General features: G+C 42.2%; 1 protein-coding gene across 1 annotated transcript; it reads left to right on the forward strand.

Annotated features, from left to right (window-relative positions):
• Window positions 1-1,619: 1,619 nt before the first annotated feature.
• LOC122879591 (TCDD-inducible poly(ADP-ribose) polymerase) lies at window positions 1,620-23,786 on the forward strand. The gene is made up of 7 exons (XM_044203876.1): window positions 1,620-1,904; window positions 2,967-4,022; window positions 13,032-13,221; window positions 13,683-13,870; window positions 18,209-18,541; window positions 20,499-20,756; window positions 22,394-23,786. The coding sequence occupies exons 2-7, from the start codon at window positions 2,992-2,994 to the stop codon at window positions 22,581-22,583; spliced, it is 2,190 nt and encodes a 729-aa protein (XP_044059811.1). The 5' UTR covers window positions 1,620-1,904; window positions 2,967-2,991; the 3' UTR covers window positions 22,584-23,786.
• The last annotated feature ends 391 nt before the right edge of the window (window positions 23,787-24,177 follow it).

Genomic DNA, 24,177 nt, shown 5'->3' on the forward strand with positions numbered 1-24,177 from the left:
AAAATGACTCACTCTCTTCACATCTGCTTTTGGCAGAATTATAATTATGTCTCAACAGGTTTCATGTTTAGTCTCATGTGAAATAATCTGGTGATTAAACATCCAAATGTTCCCAAAGTAGTTTCACCTCTTTTCAATAACTGTCAGGAGAGGAGTGATCTATCTACCATCTTCAAACAAGACTTTATTAACAAAATATTTCAGTTAACAAATTTCTTGAATACACAGCATTTCTAATATTTACGTGGTGGAGAGTACATTTGCTCAAGTACTGTATTTAAGTACAGTTTTAAGGTACTTCACTGAGTATTTCCAATTTGTGCTACTTTATTTTTCTGTTTTAATACATTTCAGATGCAAATATTGTACTTTTTCCTCCACTGCATTTATCTGACAACTGTAGTGAAGATTTTACTCACAAAACATGTAATCAGTTTACAAAATATGATATTCTATTGATTAAAGTACTCAACATCACATAAAGCAGTTCAAATTAGCTCCACCTTGACCAACTACAACATTAAAATACTGATGACAACTTTCTTATGAGATATACTTTAGAAAAGGTTTATATGTGGTAACTAATGGCTTTATTCATATTTATTAAATCATTTATTAAGGCATTACAGATTAATCATAGGCCAATCTAAACATTCTTTGTGTTGATAGGTTTTTGGTGGGGAATAATCCTTTGTAAGGAGTCAATCCTCACAGTACTTTTACTCTGAACAAATCCAGATTACCAACCAGGCAAAGCGGGCGACTGCCCCCGGGGCCCCAAAAACCCACTTCACTGCATGTCAATTTGTTTGGGAATGTGCTCCTCTAAAGTATACAAGAAGAGTCTTGCATTATTACCTAATCGTGTGAACCGGTCTTGTGGAGGGTTTCCTCCTGTGTCATAATCTAGTTTTAAGACCCTATTTTCTTTATATTGTGTTCATGTGATGCATATTCCTTAATACATTTGTGTTTAATCAAACTTCCTCAAGCTAACTGACAAATGGAAAACCGAGTCTAAACCTAGACTAGTAGCGTATTGGTCCAGCATAGGAGTACTGGTTCGATTTTGGGTTCTCTGTCTGCGCTGTATCTAATGGGTTACATACACAAAGCATTAAGCTTGGGTCAATAGAGACCCAATAACTTCTTTCTTTTTTCTTTTTTTGCCTGGGGGCCCCCTAACAGGTTAATATGGCAATGTCTAAAAGTACATTTTACTGATACATGTGTACTTTACTGAGATAAAGGTTTTAATGCAGGTGTTTTACTTGTAGTGGAGTATTTGTATGTTGATTTATTACTTACTTACTTTTACTTAAGGAAAGGGTCTAAATTCTGCTTGCACCGCTGGTGCTGGTCCGCCTTGATGGTTGGATGATGTAACGACATTTCTCGTCTTCAAGCCTTTGCGTCCAGTTTGCTTTGTATTACTTCCGGGGCCCGGCATAACGGCCCCAGAGGGTCCCGCGGTGCCCACACCCCCATGCAGCTTCTTCCGATCACCGCCAGACGACTCTCCCCCTCCCGCTCTTTGAAGCTAAGCGCCGCCTCTGAGCAGGTTACGGGGCGGGGCCTGAGTGTGCGGAGCCGGGAGGCAGGCAGGCAGGCAGAGAGTCTCTCGCCACAGCTGTGCTCCGCTCTTTGTCGGTTTCTGCTCTCCTGCGCTTTTCTGTCCGGTACAAGGATACAAAGAGAGGGACAGACAGCATGAAATAGAGACAGAGCATGAGAGCGGCAGGAGCGTCAGAGGGACACGAGAAACCTAACCGGACTACAGTCTAGTCCAGACACGGATACTATTATCTCCAGACTGGATACGGAGCTCCGCCGATGCACGCACTGGATTTTACCCACCAAAGAGTGTCGAGACCGCGGGGAGAGGGGCGGACTTTATCGCGCAGGTAGGGGTTTTTGTCGTCTCGGTGTCAGTGAAATGTAGAGAGGGTCTTTTCTTTTGCTTAAAGCGGCTCTGGGAAAGCTGCGCTGTAACAAAATCTCCCTGCCTGTTTACTGCAGTGCTACATTATTTGGTTCTTAAAAGCTTTTCAACTCCACAGCCCGTAGGCCTACAGCTCCGGGGCCGCCGAAGAAGTGTTTCTGAACCAGAGGAAAGCTGCTGTAGGGACGCGGTGAAATAAAGCTCCGGAGTGCCCCGTTTATCTTTTGTCGCTGCTCCGCCGCAGTGCCTTATGTGTCTGTGTGTGTGTGTGTGTGTGTGTGTGTGTCGACTGTAGCCTACGTGCAAACTTGCTCGGGCAGCGTTGTGTAAGCGGCACGTAGACTGCATGGGCCGCGTATCGGACTCCCGTGATCAAAATATATAGTCCCGAGAGAGAGAGGTTTTGTTACAGAGATGATTTTATCGCTCCTGTTCGGAGACGCAGCTGTAATTGCAGGCGTGACGTTAGTGAGAGACACCAGAATAAAAGGAAAAGACACTCTCTGATTGTACAGGCCTATTCTTATTTTTTATTTAAAAAAAATAAAAATAATAATCTGAGGCTGGTGACTGTGTGCTCAAGTTCCCTACAGCAGGATTAGGTAATATTTTTCCGCTTCAATTACTGGCTGCGCGAACCCTTTTCTCCTCTCCAAACGAGAGCCATTATATTCCTATAATATTCCTATATGGGTTTATAATGTGTCTGTGTCAGCGGGTCATTATGGTGGCTGTCGCTGTGTTGTTCCTGTTATATCTGCAGGGTCATTATGGGATAAGGGCCAGTTTTTGTCGGAGGGGTTGAACAGGTTTCGTTTCAGCGTAGCCTATAGCGCGCTAGCGTTTTCCTTTCCAGGAAAGGAAAGATGAGTTTTCACGGTTATTTTTATGGCATAAGTGGCCGTCCAAGCAACCTATTAATCATCGCTTTATGCGCCAGGATGTCTTCACCTTGGAAACCAAGATTATAGGATTATGGGTGTTAAATTTGATGACTACCTCTTTCTTTCTCTCTTTCTCTCAGGACTGACGGGGTTTAGGAGGGGATCATGGATAAAACTTTGCACATTCTCCAGAAATCCGCAGACGGTGTGCCTACTGGGATCTCCCTGGATATGAGTTTAAATATGGACGAAGGGGAAGATTTCACGGAACAGCAGATAGTGGGGCTTCCGGACAAAATACCTCTGGTGAAACCTTATTTCAAAAAGAAGCAGAGGAAATTGGACGCCAAATGCCTCCACCGCGCGCTGGAGGATCCTATACTGACCACTTTACTGAGCACGGATACGCTGGTCTCCGGGGATGGGGTGTTCGTTCCCCGGAACCAGCCGGGCCGGACTGCGAGCAACCTGTGCGCAGCGGTCGTGGTGAAACAGAACTGTATGGGCCAGGTGTGTCTCAAAGACCCTGGAGCTGCTGACGATGCCACAGATGGGGCTGGAGTTCCGGGGTTGATGACCCGGGACGGTGATGTGGAAATAGCCGATACTACTGCGGAGCTGGAGGCGACTGAGCTGCGAGGGGAGCGACCCAAGATCACCGATCCTACCCCCGACAGCCGCTGCTTTCAGCCGAAAACTGGCCTCAGGGCGGCCGGGAACACAGTGACAATACCGCCCCCCGTCAGGGATATACCTCCCATAGTTGCACCCCAGGCTCCTCACCAGGAGGGGGGCATCAAAAGCAATGACCTCTTAACCTCTGGGGCTAAAAACCTTCCAGTCAAAGACTGCACCGGCGTCCAGGACCCCCATCCCCTCCTCCTGCAGCCCGACAAAGGAGTGCTATTTTTTCAGGATAAAAGCGAAGAGGCCTCCCTGGACCTGGTTTTTGAGCTGCTCACCCAGCTCCAGTATCACACGCACCAGTCAGACTCAGTGGACATTTGTGTGGATTTCCTCCAAGGACAGTGTGTTTATGGCAATGACTGTGCCCACCACCACACTGTCCTGCCCTACTACTGGCAGATCCGCAGGAGCAGCAGTCAGACGTGGCAGAGCATAGCAGACGACTCCCAGGAACAGCTGGAGAGACTGTACTGCAACCCTGACAATGAGCAAGTCAGGCTCAAGTTTCAGTAAGTATCCCTCTATAGTGTTTACTGCAATCTGCAGGCTGTATTATCCTATACTGTGTATACTGTATGCCCTCTGGTTAGATACAGGATCCTACTGTGGAGGGAAGCAGTAACAGCATTTCTGTGTTTCTGTTTTGGATCTGTGCCTGTGAGTAGGGGGTCAATTCTCTTTCAGTTCAATCAATTCAAAATTCAAAAAAAAAAAAGGAACTGAAACCTGTAATTCATGCACTTGTGGAATAGGATCGATTTCCAACATGTCTGTTTTATTCTAGACAACAACACTTAAATGTTATTTATAATAATGTCTCAATAAAAATGGCTAGACTTTTAGCAGAACAATAAAAACAAAAAAATCTGTCAAAAATCAACTCAGGATCGATAGAGTCATTGGAAAGTATAGTGCATTGTACCCACACATTGTCAGGTTGTAAGTACTGCTGAAAAGGCTACTATGTGCTAAATTGATAGTTACATTGTTGCCATGTCACAAGTACCTTTTGAATTAACAAATATTTGACACTTGTGACATGGCAACAATGGTGCAGTAAGCTGCTAGGCTGCCGGTAAATGATAAGCACTGTTTGGTGTGTTGGAAACAGTAGACCTCAGCCTGAGCTTCCTCTTTGGTTTCACCACCGGTGACAAACTGAAAACTTTGACTCTACAGCTGTTCTGTACATGTGTGGCTGATGGACTGTAGCCAAGTGTACCTGTTTTAATTTTACTTTTACAGGTTTTAATGCATGTGTTAAAGTGTGTGTTAGTCCTTTTATCTTGTGTGTGTGTGTGTGTGTGTGTTTTGGCCTTCACGTGTCTTCTAGTTAATGTTTATCATATTAGCTATCGTGTCCTTGTGTAGACACGCCACTCCATCTCCCAGCCCTGATATTGGTTATCTATTTCCTGTATTTCCCTGCTCCCAAACTCGCCCTGTGATTGGCTGGAGCTCCTCCCAAACCAGACTTTACAGCACTCATGGCAGAAAGCTGTGAACTTTCATGACCCTCAGTTGCCTTGTGCGGTCACTGACACAGACGCACTTGGCAGCTTCTCTCCTTCCCTCGGCCATAGACATGCACACCACTGTGTACACTCACACTCACACTCACACTCACACACTGCTTGGCACGCAGATGGTCACACGAATCGGCTCCACAGAGAAGCTCAGTGGCTTGCAGTGCTCACACGCACGCCTTTTAGCAGACAGAGATAAACCTCTCTTTCACTCTCACACACCCACATAGATACACACAAATGCAAGCACTTGGCAAGCCCCAATAGGGTGACATAAAGGAGCATGCACCGCTTCCTGTTAAACTGTACTGTATGCAGGCACATTCACACACAGGCACTCACACACAATGAATACGTCTACATGGACTCTGTTGACTTTATTCTGAACACATATTGCTTATTGTTTATATTCCCGTTTACTATATACATGACTGAAGTTGTCCCCTCCACAGTAGTCCACATGACAAAGTCCCACCCACCTTCAGCCTTGAAGTCATATCTTATCCCAAAATCTTGCAAAATATTGCTTAGGTCTGCGACTAATCCTTATTTTCATTAACGGTTAATCTGACAAATATTTTCTCGGTCAATTGTTTGGTGTGTAACGTTTTTCACAATCACGATTTCTTAAAGCCCAACGTGACGTCGTCAGATGTCTTGTTTTGTCCAACCAACACTCCAAAACCCAAAGATATTCAGTTTACTATCACATCAGTTAAATAAACGCAGCTTAGAACTAGACAATGTTTGGAGTTTTTGCTTGAAAAATGACTTTGGATCAGTCGATTATCAAAATAGTTGAAGCTGAATATTCTGTTGATCGATTAATCGACTCACTGTTTCAGCTCTAGTAAGATTTGCAGTTGCAAAAAGCAGGCTGTCAGTTAAGCAGTTGAACTGTCATACTTGTCCCAAACTCAGCAAACACGCAGATAGTCATTGTTTGATTAAGGTGTAGACATGTCTTTAAGGCAACTATAGTTGTAAAATGCCACATTTGAACTATTTTATGTTCTCCCCAAGTCTGATCTCATAATGTGTTAATGTAATCAGCAAATTTGAATACCGTCTTAGTCACATCACAAGTGCAGTCTACATAGTCAATGTTTTGTGCCATTATACCCTCAAGCTATCAACCACATCAACATCATCAGGTCCTTCATGATTAACTGAGCCCTTTGAGCAGCCATGATGTGTGTTTGACTTTGTTTATATCTGTGTGGACAGTGTACACACACACACAGTTGCGTGTGTAAGATTTGTATGTGTCGTGTGTTTGACTTGTTGACTCATGTTTTTAACTGAAACTCTATGCAAAGTACATATTACTCCACAAACAGGATATGCACCTGGTGGTGTCAACCCAAATTCTTCAGAGGCCTTTTGAGTGTGTTACGCTCTCATACAGTCAGACGGGACCATCTGGGTCACTCGACTGAAGCTCCAGAATATTGCACCAGTATACTTGTCACATATTTGTTGTTGTTAATAATGATCATTTTCCTTCATATTGAGCATTATTCACTGTCATTTAGTTTGTAATGTGCACTAAACATTTTGCACAGCACGCATATTTGTATTTGTTTGTGATTTGCACCCAAGCTGTTAGAGATATTACATATGATATTTTAGTAGCAGAATCTGACTCAGACATAGTTTTTGAAGCCTCTTGACACACTTTCAAGTTTTGTTAAAAATTAATCACTGAATTCACATTCATAATTCTTGGAATTATACCATTCCAGGCAACGTCAGCCCATTTTAAAACTCACCTGTAAGGTCTGTAACTATCAAAAATATTCTCATCATGGCTATTCTTTATCATAACCCTCCCTATTTTGTCTTCTGGAGTGCATTTCTACATTTTTTTCAAGCGCTAGAGGCATAAAACTCTCAAGAATGTGTATTTGGAGTTTTTATAAAGCTGACACTAAAAACTGGTTTGAGAATGGTAGAGTGGAAATGCAATGTAAATCATGATGGAGAACATTTTCATTCCTGAACCACACAACTTCTCTGATGAATAACACTCCCAGGTTTGTATGTTTTTGCGTGTTTTGCCATTCATCTACCTTAAGTAAACACTGGCTAATTCCTGGTTTAAAAGAGTGGTTTATTGTATTGTTGTCCCCTTCTAAACCACTGTTTATTTATACCACAGGCTAGGACTGAAAATAGGTGTTTGATTTGCCTCTAGTGGATGTAAATATTATTAAATGTCAGTGACGCGGACGAGGTTGACGCTGGGTAAACTCCGGATTGGTTTGGGGCTCTAACAGCTGAGCAGCCTATCAAGTGATGGGAGACAAACAGGAAAGTCAGTAAACTGCATAGTGTTCACACTGTTCTAGTTATTCAGCACTCAGTTCAGTCATTTACTCAAAGCTTTGTGTTGCACTGGGTGTGTGTGAGAGCTCTTTTGATACTTTTCTTTAGAGACGCAACCCAGCCTGTCTTTCATGCACGCAAGTACTCACACACAGGGCGAAGGCATCGCCGTGGTTACCACAGCCAAATGATAACATCGTTAGTGATCTAAAGAGCAGCAGATGAATTAAACTCTACTGTCGGTATGGCAACATAGACCTGTTTTGCCTTCTGCCGTGTGTGTGTGTGTGTGTGTGTGTGCGGAAGAGAGGGAGTGGACGGCATTTTGTGTGTCTGCATCTGATTATGTCCTGTATAGCCTATTGAAGTGTATGTGAGTGTGTGTTCTGTGCTGAGCTGTTCCCATGTGTGTACGATCCATAGCACAGGTTAATCCCATCCATATGATAAGCAGGAATGGAAGTCTGGCTAATCCGCCGTAGTCATGAACTCAGCAGTAAGGAGGAATGTCACAGTCATCGCTTCTAAAAGTTATACTGTGATAATCTTCAGATGTACAGTCACTTGTTAACAGATTTATGCTGTGCAGTTGTGTGTGTGAGAAAATATGAAAAAAACCAAAAACATGCTCTTTTATTTCTCCTCAGCTGATTTGAAGAGTGACGTTTGTTATTTCCAGGAAAACACAAATTATGAACCAAATCTCCTATAATTAAGCCAATTCCTGTAATATCTGCGGGGGGGGCTTTAGGACTTCTTGCTGTTTTTTTTTTTTTTGCGTAACCATGACGAAGCACGTGTTTTTTCATACGTGTGTGTGAGAGAGCGATCGAGAGAGACTCTTTTGTCGACCAGGTGATAAAAGCCTTGCTTGTCATTAACTGACATAAAGAGTCACCGAGCACCAAGGGCAGAGCGACCTGACACCAAGGTGTGTGTGTGTGTGTGTGTGTGTGTGTGTGTGTGTGTATTTTTATATCGCGTGTGGGATTCCATGTTACCTCATTGTGTCACAAATCTTCTATTCAAACGGGCCTTTGTCTCCCCTCGTGCTGTCTAGTGTTTGTAATCTTTTTAAGGTCTGTAATTGCGTATGTTTTATTGTTTGATTCTTTTAGTTTTTTTTATGGTTATTGTTTTTTCTTTTACTGTTTTTCTTTTCTTATTTTCAATCATTTTACTCTTGTGAAGTACTTTGTGACCTTGCGCTGTGAAAGGTGCTATACTAAATATACTTTACTTACTCACGAATCATGTGTGAAAAGAGGCGGTGTCAAGATCATCAGACTGAATGTGTGTGTGTGTGGTTATAACGTGTCAGACAGCCCATGCCATGAATCAGTGGGGCGAGGTCTGGGTCGCTCTGCCTCTCTTATTACTCAGCCTGCCTTTATCTCTCCATCTTTTTTCCCCTCCCCACCTCTTCCTCCTTTATCTCTGTAATCGTTCCTCACTGGATCTTTCGCCCTCTGTTTCCTTGTCTCACCCCTCTTTTACTCCCTTTCTCTCTCTCTTTGTATCTCTTTTTCATTCCTCAATTGTCCCTTGAGGGCCTAAAGAGGTGTAAGAGATGTGGTAACGTGTGCTTTCACTGCTTTGCCTCTGCACTCAAGCAGTATCCTTTTTCACTCTTTTTTTTGGGGGGGGGTTCTCATCTTTTTTTCAGTCAGCTCTTACCTTTTTCAAGTGCCACTAAGTGTTCTTTTTAATGTCAAACTCATTTCTCTTCCCATCTTACATCTGTTTCTTTCACTCTTTGTACCCTGGGAAGAGTTTTGAATTTTCAAAGAGAGGGTTAAAGGGCTGAGAGAGAGGACACCCTGAACTATGAGCTTAATGATCTGCTGCAGAGGAGGACAGAGACACACTCGTAAGAGGAACAATTCAGGACATGCAGGAGACGACAGTGTACATTTCTTACTGTTCTCTTTGTGTGCGTGCGTGTGTGTGTGGTTGACTTCATGTTATTCACAGCCTTCAGAGCTAAAAAAAAACAAAATCAAATGAAGCACGTTTAAATAGATAACTTGAAGGTGAATAGCTCTAAAATGAGGAAATAACACTAACCCATGACATCAAGGTAGTGTGTCTGTGAGTGTGTGTGAAAGAAGCCTTCGTCAGCAGATTTGGTTGACTTGTCAAGACGTGACTGGATGAAGATTGCGCATGTGTGAGCGCTTGTTTTTTTTTTTCCTAGCCTGTGACGTTCACAATAACATGACTGATGCTGGTATGCGGGACCTTGTGTGTGCAGCCGTGAGAAAGTTCGAAGGTGTGTGTGTGTGTGTTAAAGGCATTGTGAGGGATTAACAGCCATTTTGACAGTACAGTGAGTTTTCTTAACCCTTATTTATCCAGGGAAAGTTTTTGCTGAACACGCTTTCTCTTTTATTCCCAGCAACGCCCGGCTCCCATATTCGGCACTGACATACACACATTCACACCTGGGAGCTGCCTGGTGCAAGAACAGAGCAGGTTTGGTGCATTTCCAGTGCCACGTGCTTTGCTCAAGGGCCTTCTTCTTTGACCTTTAGCATACAAACACCCCTGCCTAGTCAGCCATTGGGTTTTCCATTCAAGTGTCTTTTTCCTTTAAAACTAAAATACAGCACTCCAAATCTGTTCTTAACATTTGCATTTTCAGTTGACTTTCGTGTGTGTACCTTGGAGCAGCCCGACATTTCAAGCATGGTCTTGAAAGTGTCGACCTTGCCAGAATGGGCGTGCCTGATGTCTCTTTCCAACTTTTGATTGGCCTCCATACTGAAAGCACCAAATCTCAGTGCACTTAATTTAACCGGCGGAATTTTATTTTTAGAACAGCACAAACTAGTCTGGGAGCGAGAAAGGGGGAAATGACTCTGTGAAAGCCTTTAAAAACCATTGACTGACCTTTCTGGAGACTTGTCTTCATCTGTGTGTGTGTGTGTGTGTGTGTGTGTGTGTGTGTGTGTGTGTGTGTGTGTGGAGAGAGAGAACGAGAGACCGAGGTGGGGAGGCTGCTTGTAAATGTGACAAAGTTCACTTAACTTCCTCATAATAAAACCAGAATATGCAGTATATGTGTGTGAACTCGAGAGTGACTTATGATGCACACACACATATACAGAAGCTCTTGTCATCATGACATACTGTTGCAAGCAGAAACAGTTCTGTACAGAGAGAGTGAGAGAGAGAGAGAGAGAGAGAGATGCAGGTGTACCCAGAGTACTTTTTTTTTCAGACAGAAAGTACAGAGAACAGAGATGTGTGGAGAGACAGAAAGAAGCAGTGAAACAGGGAACAGAGCAGAGAGATGACAGAGCAAAGTGAGGAAAAATTAAGAAAACAAAGTGAGCAGAGCTACATTTTCAGTTTCTTGCCTTTCGCATTCTTGTGTGTGCCTGTCTTTCCTTGTAGCACCTATTTCCATCATTCTTTCTCTTCCATTTCTCTGTTCTAACTCTGCCTTTAATATTCAAATTTAATTCTATGTTTCCTTTGTATAAAACCGAAACATGCTTTTTAGTTACCTAAAAGCTTGAATACAGTTCAGAAAACAATAACTGGTGGACATCTGCGTTATCTACAGTATCTGCCTGGTCTTTCTGGTAATCTGGTGATCTGATAATTAGTGAGTCACTCCTGAGTTTCTGTTTTGTTTCTGCACGTGCTCAGTGAATGAATTCCTATTTCACTTCCCCTTACAGAGATGCAGTCACTCCATGACTTAGCAGAAACACAGACTGCAAATACAGTTTTTATAATTAGTATTTGGATCAGTGTGCATATATGTTTTTGGAAAATGACTCAGCACCTCTCACCTTCCTGACTGAAACTGGTGCGTGTGTGTGCACATATGCCTGTAACCCCAGTGACCAATAATTGCACTTACAGTATATGAAACTGAATACTTGTATACAGTGTAGTCATTATAATATGAGGTTTCACTTCTCCAGGCTGTTGAACTAATAACTTGCCAGGTCCACACACTCCCACTCAGCATCTCTGTGTTTTAGATGGGAAACACCTAAAGACTGTAATTCATGTGCTTTATTTAGAACAAACCTGAGGCACACACATTACCAACCGCCTGCTTTACCCACACACACACATTTCCAGACAGACGAACACTCACCGATGTCTAACCTTTGACATTACATCCAGTTAGTTTCCCAGCAAAAATCAATGAGCCCATTAACACTGTCAGGCTTTGTGTGCGTTTTTGTGTGTCTTGCAAAAGTTTGCATGTCTCTCTGTGTGTATGTGGTGTATATGCTTCAATGAATGGCTGTGTATGTATATGCGTGTGTGTATGTGTGTGTGTCTGCCTCTCTGTCTGCCGTCCATGGCATAGCGTGCCAGTGTATGATGCCGACATTTATGTGAGTGGTATGTCTGACCCAGAAAGGATTTGCCAGAGGCCCTATGGAGGACTAATGTAGGGAGACTGATGCACACACACAGACACACACACACACAATGTGTTTTTGACTCATGCTTGTCGAGACAGAGAGGGGTTAAGGGAGGTTGTATGCACATGATAAAATTATGCGTTTCCACCATTTATTTTGTCTTCAACCTTAAACCCAGAGAGCCCAGGTTAACCTCCAGGTTTTACCGTTCATCTGTTGATGTGTCCTTGAGCAAGACACAGCATCTCTGCTAGCTACAAAATCATTGTTCCGTTATCAGCTGAGCCTGACTGATGACTTCTCGAGGAAGGGGCGGGCGAGAAGACAAATGTCAATATTACAAAAATGAGAGGCAAAGCTTTGAAGGAATAGCTCAATGTTTTGGAAAATACCTTTATTCACTTTCTTGCTGAGTTAGATGAGAAGAACGATACCACTAATATCTGTATGGTAAATATGAAGCTACAACCAGCAGCTGGTTAGCTTAGCATAAAGACTGGAGACATGGAAAAATTGCTAGCCTGGCTCTGTCCAAAGGTAACAAAATCCACCTACCAGCAGCTCTAAAGCTCACTTATTAACACATTATATTAACACAATATAAACTAAGCTAATCGACTGCTGGCTTCATATTTACTGTACAGGTTTAAGAGTGGTATCAGTCTTCTCATCTAACTCTCGGCAAGAAAGCGAATAAGCATAATTCCCAAAATGTTTAACTATTCCTATAACCATGCCATCATGCTACATAATGAAATAGCAATGAAGTAGCATATTCCTTGGAAGGCTCCAATACATCATTCTGGTTTAAATCTTTGCAGAATCTCTTATGTTCAGGTCTGTTGTAGCTTTTGAAGAGCTGTTATTAAAATAATATTAATATGTGAGTCATTACAGTGACATTTATGTTTTGTGTGTGTAAATATAATGTTCTGATCTTGTATGTCTTGTTTGTTTCTATTCGCTGCATGTTTACAAGTGGCATGTAAGTCATGTAGTTGATGCTGTGTGACTCACACTGAGTGAGCAATTAGAGGTTTGGTCGTCTTGCTCCAGGGCACTCGGGTTAAAATTAAGGTTTCATTAGCGTCCGCATGACCAGACATGTGGCTGCAGATGGAAATATAAACTGTGACCATTTAACAACAAGGTCACTGTGGCACAACCACATGTTAGCCAACCGTGTGAATGTGTATAATTTTTTTTCCCGCTGACTGCAGCAGTTAGTTATGTTTTTGTTTTTTACAATGATTTTAACTTTGTATTTCAGGGGTCGAGTGTTTTCCCTAGACTTCGCGGCGATGCAAGTGTGTGACCTGGAGTTTGACCGCGTCCGACGACTGACCACTCCTGCCAGCCCTCTACCCACGCCCACAACGACCCCAAACCCCACCCCCAGCTGTCACACAGTGTGGAAGTACTACTGCAGAGACAACTTTGGCTGGAGGGAATACTCTGAGGTGAGTGCATTTGTGTGTGTGTGTGTGTGTGTGTGTTTGTTCGCGTGCACGCTCTGAGGTCAGACGCATTAACTCTGCCCACACCAATCGACTGTCTAGCCACTGTGATGGGATCGATTTAGACACACACACACATATACACACCTAAACACCCCTTGTGACACAGCTGTCCCCCAGCCAATTGCAATTTATTTCACCAAATCAGTAAAGATTGACTGTTTTCTATCCGTGTGTATGTGTGAGTTTGTGTCTCATGATGATACTCGTTATCACCTTGGCCTTTTGTTATCTGAACATTGCACCACACTTCACTGACATTTCCCTTTGAAAACTCTCCCTTCCTCTGTTGAATGAAAATGCAAAACAGCCAACTGTATAAAACAATAGAGTCTAAACTCTTCTTCATGTCTTTGTCCTCCTCTTCCTTTTTTCCTTTTTCTTCCACCTCTTCTTCTCCATAGCCGGTGGTGAAGCTCATAGAGGAGGCTAGTTCGAGGGGTCTTAAGGAGGTGCGATTCATCACGCTCCAGAACCAGTATATCCTCAACATCAGGGAGGGCTTCCAGCAGAATGCGGTCTTCGGGTTCAGACGTCAGATCAAGAAGCGGCCCATGTTCATGTCCTCCGTGATGCTTACACCCCTCCTACAGTAAGTAAAGACATTTAACACTGGAATTCACAAACACATAGAGGCCTAGTCTGGATGTTACTGATCCAGAGTTGTAGTTTTGTTTATTTTTTTGCCATGCTAGCAGCATGGCAAAAATGTCGGTCTGTCTGTCGGTCCACTATCGGTCAGATGGATTGCAATCAAATTTTGTTGACATTCATGCCCCCCTCAGGATGAATTGTCATAACTTCAGTGATCCTCTGACATTTGATGTAGGTCAATGTTTTAATTTGTCCAATACTTTGGTTTACGATCAAATTCCTGCAAAACTAATGACTTTCCCATCAGCCTCAGCTGTACTTAATTAGCAAATGTTAGCATGCTAACACGCTAAACTAAGATGGTGAACGTGGTAAACATTATACCTGCTAAACATCATCATATTCCCATTGTTACTGTGAGCATGTTAGCATGCTGACGTCAGGCTGTGGACTCTTAGTCTTGTTTCTGCCAATCAACTTGCGTTACATAAAGTACAAGCTGACCAACAAGCTTGTTTCCAAACATGCATGGTGTTGTCGATATGGAAGCTACTGGGATGCAAAAAAGTATTGTTTCTGAGCAGTCTGTTAACCTCTATGAAGGATAATAAAACAGTCTGGTAAGCATTAGGATTTAAAATTGCTGCTAATTTATAGTAAAGCAAAGTGTCAGGAACAGTCAATCCTCAGTTGAGAGGTAGAGGTCATTCACTTGATTGATAGTCTCTCTGTCTCTGTCTTTCACTCCCACCCTCTAGTTCCCATTGTACTCTCTGTCAGAGACTCGCAGATCATTTAGCACTCAGATCTAAACCTTGTTAGAGAACATTCAGTATTTTGGATATGAAGCCACAGTGGCTATTAGAACAAAGTCCCAGATTTTAGTGCCTGGCAACACGTGCACAGTAACACACACATACACACTCAATGTTGGCTCTTCAGTATGTGATACACTGTCTCCCTGTGGCTCTCTGTGTTCTCTGAGCGTCCTGAGTCCCTGTTTGGAGACAGGCAGGCACACAGAGGTCGGTACACAATGCTAATGTCACAGTCAGGGCTGAATACTCAAAAGCCACATTCACCTTTAATCCATTCCAATACTGTTGCACGTTGGCAGCCTTAGCTGAACTTGAAGCCCATATTAATGCTTCAGATTTTTGGCAAATCAAACAGAGTCACCGGGACACAGAAGCGAAGCAGGCCTGAAGCAGACGGAAAATGAGATAAGGCAAATGAGAACAGATGAGGCAGAGGACAATAGATACACAGAGAGGGGAGAGCAAACAGATAAAGAAAGAGTGAAAGAAGAAACACAAAATAATTTAATCCAGTGAGCTCCCACAATTCAAGAAATATCCACGGAAGTCATTTAAATTGGTCTTAAATCTTATTTTTCTGTGAAGGAGATGAAATCTGTCTACTTTTTTTCTAGAGAATATGAGCTGATTTCAGGAATCTTTCAGCTGCCATTTTCTTTATAGCAGTGAAGTTATCCACCTCATTGCACTCGCCTCAGTGATATTTCTGAAACAAGTGATACCAGATTGGAAACAAGTGGAGTCATCTCACCCCATTTGTAGAATATTTCACTTCCTTTGCCGAGCAGGCTGCTGATGCAGTGTCCTGCCAGTGTCCCACACAGAGCTAACACTTGCACGAGCTGTTCCTACAGGGCCTGACAGTCAAGAGAAGACAAAATGGGAGAGCAGGAGATGGAGGAAAGAGAGAGAAAATTAGATGGAGGAAGCAGGAGGCGGAGAAGGAATGAGGGAGAAAGAGACAGCACGTTAGAGAGTGAGATACAGAGCACAGTGAGGGGAAGTGAGAGAGGTCTAAATGGTTTCCAGACTGGGTGCACAGCAGAGTAGAGCTGGTGAGTGAAGGAGTGTGAAATTTGACTGCGGGGAGCTGGAATTTGGATTGATTTGTTCCTGGGACTTTTTCATCCGTTTGTTGTGTGCGCACTTCAGTAAATCACTTTGTGGGGACAATAACCTGATCACACAGGCAAACCGTTAAAATATAAGCAAACACTTGGTTTTTGGTTACATTTATTTATTTTTGTCTCCAGGAGAATGTATGCAAGTGCAGTGTCCTCCAAAGTGACCAAAACAAGTGTGTGTGTGTGTGTGTGTGTGTGTGTGTGTATCAGGAACAATCTGTGCTAGGCTTAGAGGTTGAGGTCATTAGCTTGATTGGCACTCTCCCTTGCTCCCTCCCCACCTCTCTCCCTCTCCTTCCCCTGATGATGTTATTTTCAGCCATCTCCTCCCTCTCTCCCTCCCTTGTTATCTGTCCCAGTCTTTTCTCCTTTTCACTTTCTCTCTCCTCAGCCCCATCATTCTCTTGTTATCTGTCCCTTTTCATTTCACACTTGTTTTCTGCAGCAGGCTGTCTGTGATCTCTTCAAAGCACACAGGGAATAGAGACATCGATTGCGGGGAGAGATCGAGACCGGAGAGACAAGATAACAGAGAGAGAGAGAGAGAAAAGAGATGAGAAAACAGTCGCACTGGCTCAGAGTCACACTGATCACAGTCTCTTGACAACACACACACGCACACTCTCTTATAGCTGATAGGGCTAACAGCATTTACACTTAGAGAGTGATAACTTGACAGCCAAACTACTGTTATTGACTCAAATGCCAGACACAATGGTTTTTTTTGTCACTTTTATGATTGGCATTTTTATTCTTCCCTGGCTCTTGTTCTGGTTCCTGTCTCTCCCTCCTCACTCTGCCTCCCTATTGTCTTGTTTGGCGTCTGGGTTTCATTTTTGCGCGGCCCTGCTGTTTTGTTTCGTCGGCAACGGCTGACGGCTGCTGTGGAGCCGCTCCGCGGCGTAGTGATGTCATTATTGACAGTTGGGGGGGATATGATTTTGGAAGTGCATACGTGTCAGTTCATCACAGCAGACAGTGGTTTTGTTTTACGTTAGGATGCAGCTTTGATTGGAAACATATGGGAGTGAAGCTGTACAAAGTAGAGATGGGTAGCGTGCTGTGATGTACGGCTTGTGGTTGATGCTTTCTTTGCTAAAAATGAACTGGCCCTGGGAAGCTGCTTTCTTGACCCTCAGCAGGGATGGCCACTGGCAAATGAAAATCTATCTATCTGGAATGATGAGATCTGGAACACACGTTTATAGTAGGCTTTTTAATAAGGTGCAGCAGGCAACAACATCTTCATACTTTGACGAAGACATGCTACTATAAGCTTGTGCTCCAGACCTCATCATTCCAGATAGTGCTTTTAAGCTCCGAGTTGGAGATTCGTGCATGTTGTACTGTATGTGAAGGTCTATAAGAAGAGTGGGTTATAAACTAATACATTTCCAATTTATTTATTAGACTGTATGTGGTCACAGTTTTCATTTGTTATTTATTTATCTTTTTGGGGAAATATCCCTAGATATATTATTTTTATGTCAGTGCTAGCATAGCTGAAAAATAGAATAATAAATAAGGTAAATATAATGATCACACTTTTTGACAAGTAAATACATTGTAGGCAGTGCCTAATTTTATGGGTATGGAATTTCCTAATAATTTCCTTAAAGGTTTCCTGGAATTAACTATGTATTGTGGTGCTAATTATAGGGGAAGTAAAAACAAACGTCTAAGACAGTTAGACCTATTTGACTTTAGTTAGTGGTGTTGAGTTTATGAGAGATTGTTGATTTCCAGCGGAATTTTCTCTGGAAATCTGCTGCTGGAAATCAGTGCTCAATATAAACCTGAATAATTATTCATTAATTAGTGTTATATTATTCTACATATATGTTGAACTGCATCCTTGTCAGTTGACAAATTCCACATTTTTGCATGTTAGGTTGACCTGTTGAGTGTTGATGTAACACTGCCAGACTCCAGTAATTTACGCTAGCAAGTAATTGGAATTAATTAATTGGAAGTGTATATGACACTTCCAATTAATTAAGATATCCAGACAATTGTCTGTCTCCGTTTTCCCTATCATTACATTGTTCTTTCCAGGAACCTTCCTTTGAATTTCAGTTACATCTAATTTCCTTTCTAGGAAATTAAAGGAAACTGTGGGACCCATAAAATATAGCGTTACCACATTTAGGTAAAAGAACTACACAAATACAGCTGTAAGGGACAGGTTAAATGTGTGTACATATACCGCATATTTTCTATATATATGTGCTTTGTGAGTGTTTATGTCGGTGTATGTATTTGACTGACTGTCAGACTCAACCATCTAGTAATGAAAGCGTTTGTAAATCGAATGATGTAAATTGTAATTGTACTATTTTTTTCGAATCAAATGTCTTATGCCTTTTCTGTCTCTCTCTCTCTCTTTGTTTCTAGGACTTTGGGCGGCATCTCTTCATCTCTCCTACCCTGTTCCTCCTCCTCTACATCATCATCATCATTATCATCATCATCATCATCATCATCATCCATGGATCTTTCCACGTCGCATCCCCTCTCGCCGACAAACAACCACCCACCCAGCCTTTTTCCGGAGACATGGTTGCCCATGACGATGAGCCAGGACTTCCTGCAGGTGCCGGTCTCACGTGAAGACCGCAGCTTCCGGACGGTGTACAGCCTTTTCCACAAGACGGTGTCGGAGACAAAATTCAGGATCATCAAGATCATGCGTGTGCAGAACCCCTTCCTCTGGGAGAAGTACAAGAGGTGAGCCAAGAAGCAAAAGCATGTTATTTAAAGCATTTCCTCATTGCTAGAGATATCATCTGTTAATCTAACCTCGAAATCATGAATAATTTCCAATAATTGTAACCAGTACCCATGACACTATGTTTAAAAAAACAGCGGAAACATTTCTGTCAGGGTCAGAAAGTTTACTGTCAACAGGTTTGAGCGTCTTCACTTCTTTTGTGTGCATTTTTTCCTTTGCATGTTGTGTGGTGCAGCTGTGGAATATGACGTTGATGCATTTGTGGTTGTTTTATTGACCGTAACTCTGCTGAACTGCTGGAATTATCACCAGCTACTATGTCATGAGAATGGTATGATTTTAAGTGGTGGATTTAGCTCGTTGGATAGTAATTTGTTTTCACAGTCAAGAGATTTGACCACACTTGGAGACCTAAGATTGTATTTAGGTTATAAGCACAGAAATGAGTCTTTCATAACTGTTTATATGATATTGTGAACCTAAAGTGGTGCTAAAGTTGTACCAAAATATTAGTGCAGTGTGGTTTCTGTTGTGTTAAAGTATTTGGTTATTATTTGGTCGTTTGTCTTAGTTTCACATATTTTGCTGTTGTGGCACAAAATGTGTTAACCTTTTTATCCAGATTTCTGATGCTGAATATTTTACACAGCTGCATATTTACTTGCAGGCAGAAACACGAAGAAAAAATGTCTTAACAACAAACACAGGGCAAATGAGAAACAATGTGAGAGGAGGGAGGGAAAAATAGAAAATGGGGCAAATGGGACCAGCTGTGTGGGACTTCGTGAGAATGAGTTGACAGTGGTGTGTGAACACGGCAGATGGAGAGATGTTTGGTGGTGATGATGTTCCTTTTGCGAGCAGAATGGGCTAACTGCTGTGGTTAAAGCAGGGCAGGTCGTATCAGCTGTGACAGTTAAACTCTCCCACACTGACTGGTTTCACAATGACTGACAGTGTGTGCTTGTGTGTCACTGACTCTGAAAGTGATGCCCCCTCAGAATGTGAGTTAATTTCCTCTTCCCACACTCGGGTTATGGCAGAAAAACCATAACTGCTTGTTTGCGTGCCTCTGTGTGTGTGTGTGTTTTGGCATGTGAATGGCTGGTTGTTGATGTCAAAGGAAGTTGAGCAGCTTCATCCTAAAATTTTGGATACAATTGGATGGTAGGAAATTGAAATGTGTGTTTGCGCGTGTGTGTTTGCATGCTTGGATGCATGCAGTGTCGGTCTGCATCAGGTCACAAGCTGCAGGGTCATGGGAGGTCATGCCTGGGTCACAGCCTCTCTGTCTCGAAATGCTTTCGCCTCTGTATGGCCGATTGATCCGCTCACATCAAACAAGCTGTGTGTGTGTGTGTGTGTGTGTGTGTGTGTGTGTGTGTGTACTTGTACTTGCTACACAGTGAGGACTGAAACACGTTTTTTTTACCTACAGAGTGAGGACATTTTTGGAAAGTGAGGATATTTTGGCCGGTCCTCTCAACTTCAAAGAGCTGTTTGAAGGTTAAGATTTGGTTTTAAAGGTTAGGTTAGAATTAGGTAGGGTTAGGCATTTAGTTGTGATGTTTAATGTTTGGGCAAGGGGCTAGGGAATGCATTATGTTAATGACGGTCCTCACAAAGATAGAAGTACAAGGATTTGTGTGTGTGTGTGTGTGTGTGTGTGTGTGTGTGTGTGTGTGTGTGTGTGTGTGTGTGTGTGTGTGTGTGTGTTGCGCTCAAGAAAACGGATTAGACCCAATGTTCCTACCCGGTTTAAGAGCAAACAAGGCTGTGAAGAAGAATGTAGAGTACATAGAGAGTTGATTTGTTTGTTTCTAGTTTATTAATTTTTATCAATATACTCTAATATTAATAATTTATTATTTTATTATATTTTGTATAGTTAAAATTACAAATCAAAATTACAACAAATCCCATCTCACCTTCCGTCTCTCTCTGCTCTAACAGGAAGAAGGAGTACATGTCGCGGCGTATGTCAGAGATGGACCGGCTGCTGAGCGAGCGCCACCTCTTCCACGGCACCTCAGCCGATGTGGTGGAGGGCATCTGCAAGCACAACTTCGACCCCCGAGTCTGCGGCAAACATGCCACTATGTTCGGCCAGGGCTCCTACTTTGCCCGCAAGGCTGTCTACTCCCACAACTTCTCCAAGCGCTCGCCCAAGGGAGTTCACTGCATGTTCCTGGCCAAAGTCCTCACTGGCAGGTGTGTGTGGGTGCTGTAGTTAACAAACTGATAGTGGGAACATTTTTCATGTCGTTGATTATGGATGGGATTTTTCACATCTCTTTCTACTTGCAACTTCATCACTGCAAAACAAATGTCACTGCAAAAAATGCTTCATTAGGGGTTGGTGACGTGAATTAAATGCTGCATAACAGTATTTGTAATTTTATATTGTAATTTTTATATTTGTAATTTTACATTTATATTGTAGATATATATGGGAATATCGTCAATTTTTAGAAAGTTCAATTGAGAAACCTTTTATAGATTAAAATAACCAGATGGGAATTTTTTGGCTAATGCAGAGAATTAAATAATTGAAAAACCAAGGTACTTCATCATGTAGATGCAAAATCCTATAAATCCAATATTGCCCATTGATTTACACCATTGCCAGCAATAACCTAATGCAACCAGAGATATTAAAGGGATAGCTGCCTCAGTGTAAACAATATATCAGAATTTCTGATGTTTGATGAATTTGTATCGTAAATAAATATCGTATAATTTCTATCATCTCTCAATGTATTTCATGTGATACTGAGCCTCAAAATTTTGTTCCGCTAAACAGTCAGATGAATTTATTTCCAAAATGTCATAATGACTAGTGTCATAAGCTATTTAATTCTACTTTGTTTCAGTCATATATCTTAACTAGGACATCGTTCTTTGGTTTGGTGTGTTAGCTGGAAGTGACATAGTTTGGTAAATGCTAAATCGAGGCTTTACGTATCCAGTTTTATTGGGGTTACCAGTTTTAGTGTCCCTAAATGAGCATGTGTTTGTTTTTTGACGAGTATGTTCCCTCCACATACCTCTTCTGACCCTATCACTGTCTCCTGAGGTTCTTTTCCATAAACCATCATTCAGTCATGCTGACTTCAAGTCAATTCTAGATCCACACATGTAAAATAGCTGATTTGACTGAACCCATCATACATCACTAGCTTTGTTATGCAGCAGCAGACAGTCTGCGGTGCGCCCAGAAGATGGTGTGGTGGTTTGGAAACACACCACACGTACCCCCCCAAACCTGGGTTCAATCTGTTCCACGGCACAGACATTGCTTCCAGACCTGAGCAGGGACCAATAAAGAAGTGTACAGTGTGGTTAACTCTCCTGTCTGAAACCATATCTGGCACACAGACTCTTTACTGTCTCTACCCACTGCCTTTGTCTGTAGCTGAAAATGTTCTTATTTTAATATGCTTAATTTATGAGCCCAGAGAAAGGGGTACACAGATTGATGGATTACTGGTCTTTAGGGCTTGCCATGAATATTTAAGAGAGGAAAAACACACTGGTTACAGTGCGCTGGCTCATTTCATATACTTACAGTACATTTATTTTGTGAACTTACAGCATATGCGTATATTATTTAGTGTGCCCTAAAACACAGAGGCGCAGCGTGCTTGTCATCATTAAATTTAGAAGAGTCTTCATTTAGATGGTAAATTATTCTTCTCCAGACTTGCAGAACTGAATGGAAGTCTGTTAGCAGTGTTTTCCCTCATGAAAATTAGGAAATACAAAGACCTTTGCTGACCATTGTAACTATAAATAGTCCCAACCACATAACTAACCTAGTCTCTGTCTTCTTTGTTATGTTTATACAGGTTTACTGTAGGAAATCCCTCCATGCGGCGACCTCCACCCATCAACCCTCGTGACCCCTCCAGTGACCTTTTTGACTCCTGTGTGGACAACTGGGTGGACCCCCAGATCTATGTCATCTTCAACGATGACCAGAGCTACCCATACTTTATCATTCAGTATGAGGAGGTACCCAGCACTGTCGCCGTCTAAGCCCTGGATCAGACCTGGGTCTGTGTGTAGTTGCAAATACGTACTCATAGTCTGTTGAGGTGCCAGATGGGTGGAGTTTGCCACTGAAGATGAAAAGGAACAGTTTAGACCAATAACAGGCCGACATTTACTTTTTGATAATTGTTGGTTTAACCAACTCTATTGGAATCACTTTGTTAGGCTAAACTTCACCCATCTGCTGCTCTAAACAGCAGATGTTTGCAAATACTCAATGATTTAGGAACAGACTGGTCCAGACCGGATTCAACTGGACAAAACTGGACTAGCAAAGTACAACACCTGTTTCATCCAGTGTTCAGATGTGGATGACAAGTGACAACAGCTGCAACCACAACAGACTTGACTGGACTCATATACCACACTTTGTTATCTAGTATGAACAGGAGCCTAGCGATGATCATTGGACGCAAAAGGATTTTAACTACCTTACTGATCTGGAGCAGATGCAGGAAAAACCAAACCTAGTCCTCTTATCATTTTTACTTAGTCGTATGGCTGTATATGAACTCCACATCAGGACAAATGCTGTAGTAGACAGTTAGCATCCTGCCAGTACTGTGAATGACCAACTGGCCGTATTATTCTGAGGAAGCAGCAACCAACCAATCAAACGCTTCCATAGAGAAACCATGGCGACACTTACCCCGTCATTCTCTTACAAAAATAATAGTGAGCGTTTACCCAGCCTCCGGCCGATACTTTTTTTTTTTCAAGTCTATGTGCTGCGTGTTTTAATCTTTTAATTTAGTGGATATGAATCTTGTGGCCTCTTCAAACAGACAATGGACATGAGTTTCAGTGGGACTTACAAATGGACATCCACATACTGTAAACCTCCAGGCAGAGGTTTCACATGAAGCCAGTGCTGTTCCCGGTTGGCGTTTTTGCCTTCGCGCCCACCGCTTTAGTTCCTCACGGGGGATTGAAGAGTGTACAGTTTCACGCTGGGACTCTATGCTGCTGCAGCGGCGGCGCTGTAGCGTTTTGTCAACAAACCCCCTGAAACTCATCTCTCTTGGACCGCTCTCTCCCTCAGAGACAGTAGACATGTTTTATTGAGACAAGCTGTACAGACTTTCTCTTTGTTTATATTTGAACTGTGTGCCTTTTGTTCATAAAAATTGTATTTATGTTAGTTTAATGTAACATTGATTAAATAAAGAATCTAAAAGAAAAAAATTACAAATTGGTGAACTTGTGCTTTATTTAAATCATGTCAATTCAGATTTATTAGTAGTGTAGTGGTAATGGTGTTTTGCTCACCTTTCTTCTAGACATTCCTGAAAAACAGTAGGCCAATCATTACGCACCAAAGGATCTCAAAGTGGGATCTGTGTAGGAGGTTTAATTGGGTGACAGCAAAATGAGCATAATATAGACTTCATTAGAAACTAATTTAGAGAATAAAACATAAAAGCAACTATTGTAATCCGAATTGTGTATATAAACACAAAATATATCCGTTAAAAAAGTAATAGTTTGACATTTTGGCAACTACACTGGCCATTTGATTTCTTGCCGAGAGTTAGATGAGAAGATTGATACCACGTGTTTGTAAAATATAAATATGTAT

Source organism: Siniperca chuatsi, linkage group LG7 (assembly GCF_020085105.1).
Source record: "Siniperca chuatsi isolate FFG_IHB_CAS linkage group LG7, ASM2008510v1, whole genome shotgun sequence".
Classification (NCBI taxonomy): Eukaryota; Metazoa; Chordata; class Actinopteri; order Centrarchiformes; family Sinipercidae; genus Siniperca; species Siniperca chuatsi.

Excerpts from the sequence above, each read along its gene's own strand:
- LOC122879591 (XM_044203876.1), top strand. The coding sequence starts at position 2,992 with ATGGATAAAACTTTGCACATTCTCCAGAAATCCGCAGACGGTGTGCCT. Across the intron at positions 4,023-13,031 it reads CAAGTCAGGCTCAAGTTTCA|GGGTCGAGTGTTTTCCCTAG; the intron begins GTAAGTATCCCT and ends TTTGTATTTCAG. Across the intron at positions 18,542-20,498 it reads CTCTGGGAGAAGTACAAGAG|GAAGAAGGAGTACATGTCGC; the intron begins GTGAGCCAAGAA and ends CTGCTCTAACAG.